The sequence below is a fragment of the Sebastes umbrosus genome, chromosome 3, assembly GCF_015220745.1.
Source record: "Sebastes umbrosus isolate fSebUmb1 chromosome 3, fSebUmb1.pri, whole genome shotgun sequence".
NCBI classification, from domain to species: domain Eukaryota; kingdom Metazoa; phylum Chordata; class Actinopteri; order Perciformes; family Sebastidae; genus Sebastes; species Sebastes umbrosus.
In genome coordinates, this window is record NC_051271.1 from 6,189,088 (window position 1) to 6,202,061 (window position 12,974).

General features: G+C 41.2%; 2 protein-coding genes across 5 annotated transcripts; one reads left to right on the forward strand and one right to left on the reverse strand.

Moving 5' to 3' along the window:
- Nucleotides 1–61: 61 nt before the first annotated feature.
- On the reverse strand, nt 62–6,815 carry LOC119485090 (RAD52 motif-containing protein 1-like). Of its 4 annotated transcripts, none has more exons than XR_005206185.1 (8): nt 6,688–6,742; nt 4,769–4,872; nt 4,076–4,255; nt 3,771–3,899; nt 3,508–3,673; nt 1,566–1,689; nt 1,387–1,463; nt 62–344 (listed from the first exon to the last, which is right to left on the reverse strand). XR_005206185.1 is itself a non-coding variant. In XM_037764375.1 (8 exons), exons 2-7 carry the CDS (start codon nt 4,865–4,867, stop codon nt 1,387–1,389), a joined length of 750 nt encoding a protein of 249 aa, XP_037620303.1. In that variant the 5' UTR covers nt 4,868–4,872; nt 6,688–6,740; the 3' UTR covers nt 62–344. The 4 variants fall into 4 exon arrangements, 3 of the variants coding, with proteins under 3 accessions (XP_037620303.1, XP_037620304.1, XP_037620305.1); XM_037764375.1 differs by having other exon boundaries at nt 1,591–1,689; nt 6,688–6,740; XM_037764376.1 differs by lacking the exon at nt 6,688–6,742 and adding an exon at nt 6,361–6,378 and having other exon boundaries at nt 1,591–1,689.
- Nucleotides 6,816–9,583: 2,768 nt separating this feature from the next.
- Nucleotides 9,584–12,173, forward strand: LOC119485088 (T-cell ecto-ADP-ribosyltransferase 1-like). The gene is made up of 3 exons (XM_037764369.1): nt 9,584–9,718; nt 9,803–9,903; nt 11,425–12,173. Exons 1-3 carry the CDS (start codon nt 9,622–9,624, stop codon nt 12,160–12,162), a joined length of 936 nt encoding a protein of 311 aa, XP_037620297.1. The 5' UTR covers nt 9,584–9,621; the 3' UTR covers nt 12,163–12,173.
- Nucleotides 12,174–12,974: the final 801 nt, after the last annotated feature.

Sequence of the window (12,974 nt, forward strand, 5' to 3'; positions counted from 1 at the left end):
AATAAAATAAAATAAAGCTAACAAAATACAAACAAAATATTAATAATGGTAAGTAAGTGAGTGGATTTAAGGATTTATTCAGAATTGTGAGTAACATGTTCTACTATTGGTCTCCATTACCAAGGAATGAGTAAGGAATTAGCCTTTACTTGCAGTCAAGTGCCCAGAACATCTGGGAGCACACTTTTATTCCGTTACCATTGGTCATCAGTATGAAACTTTATTTCTATATTCACATGAGTATGTGTTTTCACAATTGCTTTTTCATTGTGTTGTCCACGGGTTTCAGATGCAGATGAGTATCGCCCCGTGTGGCTTCTCACAGGAAATGTGGTTTTATGTTTCTAGACAAAGAGAAGTATAATACGAGTCACCTGTGTTTCACTCTCACACATTCAAATTGATTCGCCAGTCACTTTATAAACTATAGTCCATGCTTGAAACAGCCTTACCACTGGACAATAACACAACTTTTTAACCCTATGCAGTTTTGTGTTAACCACAAGCAGGACAAGAGAGGAAGAACACTATTGGTTTGGTTGGAGAATGTGTTAAGATCAGTATCAAAAATGCTTTCAGATATATCCTTTATTACTCTTTTACAGTCCTACACTTCTCAAAATATTCTCACATTTTTCCCATATAAGGTAGATAAGATATTATAAAGGGAAACCCATGACCAGACAGCTGCTGTCTACCATAGTGTAATTCTTGATATGACCATCAGATGGTGCCAAAAGAAAGACATTTCAAATCCTACACTGAGGGACTTCACTGTAAGCAATTGGGATTCATATAACCATCATTCATCAAGGAAAACATGGATGGTTGAGTTTCATTAGGGTGCATATCAAGTACAGTAATCATAGCAATCCCAGCTTTGCTCTAAAAATATATTGCATTGAAGAAATATTTTTGTAAATATATTTGTAATTGGAAAAACAATGTGGGAATTCTGCTTTTGTTAGTGAATAAACAACAACAAAAAAGTGAAAAGTGTGAACTGTTGCTGGTTTTCAAAGGCTTCTGTTACAGTCAAAAGGCATCAATCTTCTGAATGGAAGCAGTTGGAAGCAGTTGTAGCGAGTTAAGATTTGTCCACGAAGAAGAGTTTATGTTCCTTATGGAAGACATACTTTTGTTAAGGCAAACATTTGTTTACTTATTTTTGCCAAATAAATGAAAAGCATGTTGAAATCAGAACAAGACCTCCTCACTGGAACAGAAATGTACCGAACCCAAAACTGTGATATGAACCCAACCGTGAATTTTGTGAACCGTTCCAGCCCTAATACAGATGTAAATATATTTGACAGCACTAATTGATAAGTAAACCTCAGTCGGTACATGACGGATGAGCAGGTGGCTGAGAACAGGTGAGCTTACCTAGAGGAGTCCTTCAGTCTGCTCAGGTAGGAGCTGGTCTGAGGTCTGTTTCACCTCCACCATCACTTTACCGTCACCTACAGAGACACAGAGCCGGGCCACCATCAGTGATCGTTATAAAACAGTTCAACAGGTCTGACATCAGTTCACAGCTACACCAGTAGTAGTAGTACTACTACCTAGTAGTATGAGTCGCACTCCTACCTAGTAGTATGAGTAGTACTGCAGTGAAGGCCTGGACCAGAGCTTTCTCTCTGACCATCTTCTGTAGTTTACAGCGTTTCTGTAGCAGAACATCTGGACCTGCAGAGACAACAAACATCTGTCTTCATTTTATGGTTTTTATTTAATTCAATGTCAGTTAATGTCATTCTTTTACTTCATCATTTTAATTACTTTTGTAATCTGATTACTTTTTAAAGACAGTGATAGTTGTGTAAGGGGGAGAGAGAGGGCCGCTGTGGTCAGGACTCAGCTTCCGGACGCCGACTCTACCAGCTGAGTTACCAGCCGAGCTACCGGCCGAGCTACCTGATGAGCTACCGGCCGAGCTACCGGCCGAGCTACCTAGCAGCTAGCAGGGCCGGTCCTAACTTTTTGGGGGCCCTACGCAAAATCTTGTTTTTCGACCAAATGCTATTTTTTTCACAGCAATATAAAATAGATAATAGAAAGGGAATTATGACCTGATTATAAATATTATATTTAAATAATCACAATTAATAATTATGTTTTTATGCAAATAACCACTACAGATGGCAATAACAGAGTACAGTACAGTACTGTGTAGGCTACAGTACCCCCCCACCCCCCAAAAACAGGGCTCCCACGGAAGCTACGGTGTCATTTGAACACTGTAATTTACCATGTATAGAATGTTTTTCATGTAAATTATATCAAACATTGAATTACATCAGATCTAAAATGTTATTCCTTCATTTTATCGCATAGATTTAAAAAGTGACAGATAAAATTTCTGAGTGGCAGACAAAAAAAAATGTACCTACCACAGTGGCAGGCAGTGAAAAAAGTTAATTTCAGACCCTGCTCACGCGCATCACACACTGCAGGGCGCCAAAGTTTCGCTGTTCACCAAAATGAAGCGGCCTATCGCTGATTATTTTAAAAAAACAAATGAGGAGAGAGAGGAGGAAGCTGGTGGTGAGGGAGAGTCTAACAGACTCAGACACCACCGATGATGAATCTGCAACAGGCACGGAGAGACTGGTTGACAGACAGGTGAAGAAAAAGAAGTATCACTTTCAGCTACAATAGCTTACACAGTACCCGTGGTTACGGTATGAGGGGCTGCGCTGTGTTCTTATTGTAGGCAATGTGGTCCGTCCGTTGCAGGCAACTCTAAAACTTGTTAGTTAAAATATTTTGCAAATATCAAGTTTCGAGGCATTGTCAATGTTTCACTGGGGTATGTAAATTAAGACCACTATTTATTAGCATGCAAGGTCATTGATTAATACCATGCTGTAACCCAAAAAAAAGGGTGCGACCAAATCATGTGCTTGTGCGACCAACTGAGAAAGTTGGTAGCACCAGTGCTACCAGTGGAAAAGTTAGTCTAGAGCCCTGAATAGTCTTTTTTACTGAGCAGAGCTTGAACGTCTCATAATAATAACTCAATGGGACCTCCGTTAACGTTCGTATCTCCGTTATTTAACCAGTCAGGACTGAGCTGCTAACGGCTGCTAACAGCTAACGTTACTAATTCTCTTCCTGATGATTTCAACACAGGTTAGTTGTTCTCGGTGTCTCATTATCAGGTAAGAAATAGTGTACGTCCCCTCAGGTTTAGTAGCGTCATGCTGTTGAGCGTTTTTTTTCTCTCCGCCGTGACTCTGGTCAAAGAAACTGAAACATGATCCAGCGTGCGTACGCGTCATTGTGCAGCGTAACTGTCGGAAAGCATCAATACAGAGGAATCGATAGTCACGGAGGCACGAGATACCAAAGAATCGGACAACTAGGAACCGGTTCTCTGTTCCCATCACCAGCGTTTTCTAGATGCCCTGATGATTTCACCCGCCACTGCCAACAATTTACCCGCATTTGGCAGGTGAAGCCGCCCTCACAAGCGCAGGTGAAGCCCGGTGAAGCGGTCCTCACCTGTGCAGGTGAAGCTGTCCTCCACCACTGCTGCTGCTCTGGTCGTCTGTCCGTGATGAGGGAAGGAGAGCTGCAGCAGACAGCCGAACCTCAGCCTCCTCCGTCTGCCTCCACCTTCCTCCTCCTCACCTTCCTCATCTTCTTCTTCGTTGGTGAGCTCCTTCAGCTAAGGACGACAGACACAGAGAGGAAGTCACCTGCTGCTCTAACACGAGCTCACCTGTATGTAAAGGTGTGTGTGTGTGTGTGTGTGTTTTACTCACTGTGATGATGTCAGAGGTCCAGCCGTTGAATCCCAGGCAGTGATTGGCCAGTTCCAGGCAGCGGGCGTGGCTCAGAGGTCTGCTGTTGTCAGACAGGAAGTGAGGAGTCTGTTTGGAGCTCAGCCTCACCTGTAACCATAGCAACAGCATGTCCTGACATCAGTTTTTTATGAAGTAATACGAAAGGTTTCTTTTACAAAGATAAAAGGAAATGTTGCTCTTCTACCTCAAAAACAAACAAACTACAGTAGAAGAAGAACATGTGTTGAAAGCTCCTGATAAACTACAGTAGAAGAAGAAGGAACCTTGAGTGGAGAGCTCTGGAGCAGCGGCCGGCCGTCAGTCTGCCGTTGGGCCTTTGAGGCCTGAGCAGCAGAGTAGAACTTGATGAGGGCGTAGAACCCGGGCGGGTTGAGCGGAGCGTTGGGACACACCTTCAGCAGGTAGAGAGGACCGAAGGACGAGAAGACGCGGGACAACCCGTCCTGAAGGACGACACACAGCTGTTACCGTCTCACAGGAAGAGACTCTTAAACGTGCTGAACCAGGTGGACTCACATAGACCTGATACCCAGGTGGACCCACATAGACCTGACCCCCCCAGGTGGACCCACATAGACCTGATCCCCAGGTGGACCCAAATAGACCTGATCCCCAGGTGGACCCACATAGACCTGATCCTCAGGTGGACCCACATAGACCTGATCCCCAGGTGGACCCACATAGACCTGATACCCCCAGGTGGACTCACACATAGACCTGATCCCCAGGTGGACCCACATAGACCTGATCCCCAGGTGGACTCACATAGACCTGATCCCCAGGTGGACTAACACAGACCTGATCCCCAGGTGGACTCACATAGACCTGAGACCCCCAGGTGGACTCACATAGACCTGACCCCCAGGTGGACCCACATAGACCTGATCCCCAGGTGGACTCACATAGACCTGACCCCCAGGTGGACCCACATAGACCTGATCCCCAGGTGGACTCACGTAGATTTGGGTCTCTGTGTGAGACGGCTGGATGTCCCATACAAACAGAGTCTTGTTGTTCTCCACAGGAACCTTGAACTCCAGGATGTCCACCTCCATCACACCTACAGAGGACAGGTGAAGAGAGGTGAAGACAGAGGAAGACAGAGGACAGGTGAAGACAGAGGACAGGTGAAGACAGAGGACAGGTGAAGAGAGGTGAAGACAGAGGAAGACAGAGGAAGACAGAGGAAGACAGAGGACAGGTGAAGAGAGGTGAAGACAGAGGAAGACAGGTGAAGACAGGTGAAGACAGAGGAAGACAGAGGAAGACAGAGGAAGACAGAGGAAGACAGAGGACAGGTGTGGACAGGTGAAGACAGGTGAAGACAGGTGAAGACAGAGGACAGGTGTGGACAGGTGAAGACAGGTGAAGACAGAGGAAGACAGAGGAAGACAGAGGAAGACAGAGGAAGACAGAGGACAGGTGAAGACAGGTGAAGACAGGTGAAGACAGGTGAAGACAGGTGAAGACAGGTGTGGACAGGTGAAGACAGAGGAAGACAGGTGAAGACAGAGGAAGACAGAGGACAGGTGAAGACAGGTGAAGACAGGTGAAGACAGGTGAAGACAGAGGAAGACAGAGGAAGACAGAGGAAGACAGAGGACAGGTGTGGACAGGTGAAGACAGGTGAAGACAGGTGAAGACAGAGGAAGACAGAGGAAGACAGAGGAAGACAGAGGAAGACAGAGGACAGGTGTGGACAGGTGAAGACAGAGGAAGACGGGGGAAGACAGGGGAAGACAGGTGAAGACAGAGGACAGGTGAAGACAGAGGACAGGTGAAGACAGGTGAAGACAAAGATTTAATGAGAATAAAGTCATACTATTTCAAGAAAAAAAAAGTTGTAATATAACGAGAAAGAAGTCGTAATATTACGAAAATAAAGTCATAACTTTAAGAGATATAAAGTCATCTCCTCCTCTAAAAAGTCAGTTTCCTCCAGCAGGTCCGTGTGGTTCTTTCTTCAGAATAAACTCAGTTTCTTTAATAATAATAATAATAATAATCTCTTCCAGGTCCTGATGATGATGATGATGATGATGATGAGCCAGAAGATGAAGGTTTTTTGTTATTTGTGAAACCTAAACTAAAGTAGAACTTCACAAGATGCTCCACCTTTCCCTCTAAAATAACACGTACAATTACTACTTTATAATATTATGACTTTATTCTCATAAATGTGGCCCTAATGCTGCAACATGTGGTCCTTTAAGAGGAAACACAGAGAGCAGAGACCTGTTAATGTTAGAATGAGGTTCACCAGCAGTATATCTGACCTAAAGAGATTAACAGGTCATGTTACACACGACAAAATGTCATTTAATCTGCTCGAGTTTGATGTTATTTTCTGTAAAGAATCGGTGGAACAACTAGTTAATGTTAAACTAAACTAGTTAATGTTAAAATAAACTAGTTAATGTTAAACTAAACTAGTTAATGTTGAAATAAACTAGTTAATATTAAACTAAACTAGTTAATGTTGAAATAAACTAGTTAATATTAAAATAAACTAGCAAATGTTAAACTAAACTAGTTAATGTTAAATTACTGTAGAGTGAATGGAGTCTGGCGGGGCGGTCGGGTCTCTTCGGGTCTCTTCGGTTGTGTTCGAGTGTCTCCGGCTCTCTTCGGGTCTCTTCGGGTCTCTTCGGTTGTGTTCGAGTGTCTCCGGCTCTCTTCGGGTCTCTTCGGGTCTCTTCGGTTGTGTTCGAGTGTCTCCGGCTCTCTTCGGGCTTCAGAGAGCAGCTTCAGGTTCTGAAGGTTGTCGTCGGTTTAAATTAAAGTTACGGATGATTCACCGTCTTCTGTCCGGTAACCGGCAGGTTTGAGTCTCCGGTTGTTTATTTTAAAGCCGGTAAAAGTTGATTTAACTCACCGTAACTTCTCCTTCTCCTTCTGCCCTCCACCAAACAAACACACTTTCCCGCGCTTCCGGTGAGAGGCGGGGTCAGCTACGGGAACCAATGAGGACGCAGAAAGGAAGTGACGACATGTCCATCGGACATTATAACATTATAACAAATACATGCTATGTATTTGTTATAATGTCAATAAACATTATTATTATTATTATTATTATTAATAACTGCTGCTTATTATTATTATTATTAATAATAATAATAATAATAATAATAATAATAATAATAATAAATTGGACTTATATAGCACCTTTCAGAAACCCAAGGACGCTTTACAGTTAGTTTGATGCTAAAAGCTCAATTTACAGAATAGCTGGACACACACAAACAACAATGTGTGTGTGTGTGTTTTTCCCCCATGCAGTTCAGACACATGGTTTTGTTAAATGGTGGCTTCACACAGGAAATTAGGTTGTTTCTAGCAGATAAAAAACACCTCTGCAAGTCCATTTACCATTTACCATAAAAGACACCTCTGCGGCAGCTTCAGAGAAATGACACATTCCCACACATAAAATGATTGACCAACCACTAAACTCATTGTGAGGAATAGTTCACAGTTTATTTCATTTTAGTTAATTATTTTTCTGCATAAACTGTCACTCTTACAGGAAATGCTTATGCCTGCTGCAACTTGTGGCTGAGGAGAAGATTGTACATGATCACAGCTGTTACTTGTTTAAAAAATAAAGAAATGTTGTGTCTTAGTAGTGCAAAATATTTTATGATTACACTTTCTACATATTATCTACAGCCATGTATGTGTGGCCAGGCCCAACAGCCCATAGCAGGGCAGCACTTAGGCTGCATTCACACCAGATCAGGCTGTGTGGTAAAAACGCAAGTTTTCCCATTCATTTTGAATGGGGGTAGTGCGTTTGGGCTGCAGCTGGGACGGCCGCAGGGGGTGCCAACTTCTGGAGAAACCCAACCCGACGTTACACTGCAGTGGCCAATCACATAACCAGCGATCCAGAGCTCTACAACCCAGCTATGAGGGAACAAAAGATGTTAATCGTTGCAGTTAATGAGCCATTAAAATGACTCGCCCAGACCTCCACACAACCCTGCAGCGCATCGCCACAACGCCTGATCTGGTGTGAATGCAGCCTCAAAACACCAGCCACCTAGGGGTTAACTCAGAGCCTGTAGGACTCTGTAAGGCTCACAGGTTCTCTAAAGTGAGTGGAGCAGAGTTAAAAACTAGACCGAAATCTAAAACTCAAATTAGAATGAGATTTATTACAATTTAAATAACAAAGGATGGTCCCGTACAAGATAGAACAGTGCTAAACGACTGAATAATTACTAATTATCACTAAAAAATAATAAAAACACTGCTTAGCAGCAAGGTTAAAACACCATAAAACAGTCCAAGTTCAATCCAGTTCAGTCCAGTGGGGTACAATGTCTGACTAAAACAAAGTTAAGCGCAGTGGCTAAGTAAAAGTACTTTGTTACTTTTTTTCTTAAGCAGTGCAATTATAACATCAGACTTGAAACTTCAGCATGGCGTCAAAGTTTGACCTTAAAGAAAAAGAAGTTCTCGTGTCGGAGACACAAGAAAAGAATACAGACATGTTCCAGACCATCTTTGGTGACTTCAGACGATGCAGACAGATTAACATCGTCACTGTGGTTAGAGTGTGAAAGACAGAGAGAGACAATGAAGGTGTGAAGCAGTGTGTGGGTAAGATGCTTTCCTTTGCTATCCTTTCACACCCTAGATGAGTCCTACGCTTTTAATCCTACACTTGCTAATATAACAAATTGAATGAATGAATGATATATATATAGTCTGGAGTTTCTTCTCTTTGATAAGATAAAAAAAATAAAACATTTACAAAAAAATAAATAATCTTTTTATAAATCAGAGGAAGTTAGAAGCCTTTATTCATACACCACAGAGGTCCGGGTCACTTGCTAGATGTCGTCCTGCAGCACCACAGTAAATGTTGGGACTATAACAGCATTTAAAGGTTTCTAAAGCATCAAAGCTATACTGCTGCTCTAACAATATTATCTTTCTTATATTATAGCAGGTGGCATTGAGATTAATAAATATGTTCAAATACCAATGAAGGACCAGTGACAGTGTTTAGTTTTCAGTTTCCTGTTGTGGCTCAGTTTGTTGAGATAAATATCATGGAATTGTAAAATTCAGAGTTTCAATGCGGGAGTGGGACCTTTGAGTCCAGAATCGACATAATCCAATACAACACCATTACCTTAAAGACAATACCACTCTGACGCAGTCTTAAAGCACACTGACACGTAAAGACTCATTAAAGTAAGATGTGCTGCAGGGCTGTGTGAATAAATTAGACATTGTCACTTTGTCCTATTCCTGTACGGTATTATGACCATAGAGCAGTTTTTAGATCTCAGACATTAGGATTTGACGTCCATTGGCATGTCCCATACATACTCACATCCAAATATTTGAAAAAGGGTTGAACACGTCTCACCAAATAACATCTCTCTCACTAACTTACTACCTCTGTCGCTTTTGGCCTCTAGTTTGTATGTTGTCATGAAATTTGACAGTCTTCCCTCTTGCCACATGCACCTGTAATTCATCCTCTGAGTATTTGGAATTTATATGACATACTGAAATTACTTTTATTATTCTGTTAAAATATATTAGAGTGCGTATGTCTGATTTAACACTGTCGGACACTGCTATGTGGCATTTAATGTAATTTGGCTTACTTGTGCATTTGTGATTCTGTTACTTGGTTTTGTACGTTTAGTTCTGACTCAACAGTTCCTTGACTAGTCAGGTAAACACACTCATTTCTTGTTTCAAAACATCCACACAGTCTGCCCATGTATGTGTGAGGACTTGTGACCTGTCTGGCCACAGAGGCAAGGTATATATATAGTTGACCATGAGTCCTGAACACACGCTGAGGACGGGTGCTCTGATCAAGACCTTCCACCTTCGGGGTTCACTTAGTGCGCAACATCTTCTCATTCTGAAGGCTGGTGAGTTGAGCCTTCAAATCAGCTTTCGTACATTTTTGTGGTGCAGTTCATTGTTGTTGACTTGTTTCATGTGTGTGTGCGTAGATTCAACAGTTTTCCTGACCGCAGTGATGAAGGGTAACATGCTGATCTTTGCTCCATTCTGTTTGCTCCTTTGCTGCATGCTGCCTGCAGACGCCATGACGGTGAGTGGAGCATGTGGAAATCGGTTTCTCAAAAATGTATAAAATGTTAACAGTGAACCACATCAGAAAAAGTTTAAAGGTAGAATTGATAACTTTGGACAGCCTGATGGAGACAACAGTGTCAAACTCAGGTGATTTTTCCACATTAACTGGCAACTTGATCACTGACGACACAGAGATACTGAAGTCGTTATACTACTGCCTCACAAGCCTTGAAGTTAGAAGTGGGAACCGAACATCTTCCACAGAGTTAAATAAAACATTCATTTTGGATCCACAAACATTTTTTAAATGATTATTTCATAGTCATAATAATGTTTTTGAGGAAAAGTCATACTTTTCTTCTGCACTTTACTAAAAGCTCTATGGATGTAATATTTTTTTTAATTATTTGTCTACATTAAAATGTTATCAATATAATCTTTAACGATCAATGCTCTTAATTTAGAGATCAAGTGCATGAGTGTAAATAAAATGCGTTCAAACAGATTGAAGGACCAGTTATCATAAACAGAACCTGCATTTTGCATATAGCATTTGTTGCATGGGTATAACCATTGTTCTCCTGTTGATTATATATTCTTATTAGGGCTGTCAATCGATTAAAATATTTAATCGCGATTAAGCGTATGATTATCCATCGTTAATCAGGATTAATCGTAAATTAATTGCACATCTTTTATCTGTTCAAAATGTACCAAAAAGGGAGATTTGTCAAGTATTTAATACTCTTATCAACATGGGTAAATATGCAGCTTTATGCAAATGTATGTATATATTTATTATTGGAAATCAATTAACAACATAAAACAAAGACAAATATTGTCCAGAAACCCTCACAGGTACTGCATTTAGCATAAAACAATATGCTCAAATCATAACATGGCAAATTGCAGCCCAACAAGCAACAACAGCTGTCAGTGTGTCAGTGTGCTGACTTGACTATAACTTGCCCCAAACTGCTTGTGATTATCATAAAGTGGGCATGTCTGTAAAGGGGACGCTCTTGGGTACCCATAGAACCCATTTTAACTCACATACCTTCAGGTCAGAGGTCAAGTCAGTTTTTCCGAGACACAATTTAGCGCAAGTTTGAAATGTTTTTTTAGCCTCCTTCGCAACAAGTTAATATGACATGGTTACTACAAATGGATTCCTTAGGTTTTTAGTTTCATATGATACCAGTATCTTCACCCTAGCTTTAAAACTGATCCTGCTACAACCTAGAAATCACAAGTTGCGTTAATGCGTTAAAGAAATTAGTGGGGTTAAAATTAATTTGCGTTAACGTGTTATTATCAAATTCACTTTGACAGCCCTGGTACTTATGACACAAAGAGGGACATTGTGCAAGTGTTAGCAGTTGTTTTAGTTGCAGAGTTACTTGGATACCAAATTTTGAGGGTTCAGGCCTCCTCTATAAAATGTGGGGGTAAAAGGTTTCTATATAGACACTCATAGTAATAAAGGACGGTTTTAACAGTGTCTGTTTAATTATGTTTGTCTTTGTTTCCCTTTTAGATCCGCTTCGACTTCACTCTACGAGATACCAACCAGGACATCCCATTGAGCATGGTTGAAGATTCGGTTGATGACATGTATTTTGGCTGCGATGACGCTATGATGGAAACAGTCAAGAACAAATACATTGAAGAAGAAACGAACAAGGGCCCATTTTTAGTTGCCTGGAAGGAGGCAAAAGTTTGTGTTGACGAGAAATTTGAACAGAGAAAGGATAAGGCTCTAACCAAAGATCACATGCACGCAATCTGTGTTTATACAGGTGATCATTTGTACACAGACTTCAATACTGCAGTCCGAACAAAAAGGAACATCTATGGTTCCTCATTCCAGTTCCGCTCTTTACATTACCTGCTGACATCTGCCATAAAGATCTTGAATAACAATTACTGTCACACTACTTACAGACGAGTCCGTGCTAGTTTTACTGGCGAAAAACACCAAATAATTCGGTTTGGCTCCTTTGCCTCCAGCTCTTACAAAACAGACTTGACAGAGTTTGGTAATGAGACCTGCTTTAAAATCAAGACCTGTTCAGGTGCTTCTTTGAAAAACTATTCAGCTTATGATGACAGAGAGGCAGAGGTGCTCATCCCTCCCTACGAGATGTTCAATATTACTGAGATAAGTAATGGTCAGGGTAAATTTCAAGATCTGAAAGATTGTGAAAGGGTCTTTGTCTTGGAGAGTGCCGGGGTAGAGAGCAGACTGAACTGCAAAGTTGTGCATAATGGGTGAGCGCCGAGTGGTTCTTCTCTAACTACTGGGAGAAAGCATTCTTCCATCTTTAAACCTTCTAACTCTCTTAGCACAACTGAATTAATTAGATAATATACAACATATAGCTACACATTCTCTACGATCCTTAACTTTATGCTTAGGGTTTGTTTGATCACTGTGGGCTTATGTTTTACACATTTCTCCAGCAACATATTATTTACTTTGTACAATTATTTTTTGAGACTTGTGTTGTTGGAATTTATTGAAGAAAAATTCACAAATTCCTGCTCTTGCTAAATGAATACTTGCCATTAAACTGCTAAATGCAACAATGTTTCTTGTGTGCTCTCATTTCCCTGTGTAATGTTTTATTCACCTGCTTACACTAAAGTTCAAAACCTAAATCTCACAGCTTGTGTTATCACAGAAGACAATCATTTTTATATTTCTAAATGTTAAATATATAGGTTGCGATGTGTTGGTGTGGCAGCTTTTGAGCTGCTGGAAGGCACCTTTGACAGAGTTGAGCTGAGTAACAGAAAGTTCTATTTTCCCCTATTCAAACATATCTATCATTTATGGGTTAAGTAGTTCCAAAGACCACATAATCTAACTACAAGTACATTTTCATTATAGCTCTAATCTACATCAACGGAGACAGAGTGGAAAGAGTGTCGAGCTTCAGGTTACTCGGTATTCACATCTCAGAAGACCTCACATGGTCCACTAACACCACTGCACTTGTTAAGAAAGCACAACAAAGGCTGTTTTTCTTGAGGACGCTGAGGAAAGCTGGTCTGTCCCAACTACTGCTAGTGACTTTCTATTGT

Bases quoted from the DNA above. Each gene is read 5' to 3' on its own strand.
- LOC119485088 (XM_037764369.1), top strand. From the start codon at position 9,622: ATGAGTCCTGAACACACGCTGAGGACGGGTGCTCTGATCAAGACCTTC. The intron at 9,719-9,802 runs GTGAGTTGAGCC...GTGTGTGCGTAG, and splicing joins TCTTCTCATTCTGAAGGCTG to ATTCAACAGTTTTCCTGACC. The intron at 9,904-11,424 runs GTGAGTGGAGCA...TTTCCCTTTTAG, and splicing joins TGCCTGCAGACGCCATGACG to ATCCGCTTCGACTTCACTCT.
- LOC119485090 (XM_037764375.1), bottom strand. From the start codon at position 4,867: ATGGAGGTGGACATCCTGGAGTTCAAGGTTCCTGTGGAGAACAACAAG. The intron at 3,674-3,770 runs GTGAGTAAAACA...TGTCGTCCTTAG, and splicing joins GGACCTCTGACATCATCACA to CTGAAGGAGCTCACCAACGA. The intron at 1,690-3,507 runs GTGAGGACCGCT...TTGTCTCTGCAG, and splicing joins GGACAGCTTCACCTGCACAG to GTCCAGATGTTCTGCTACAG.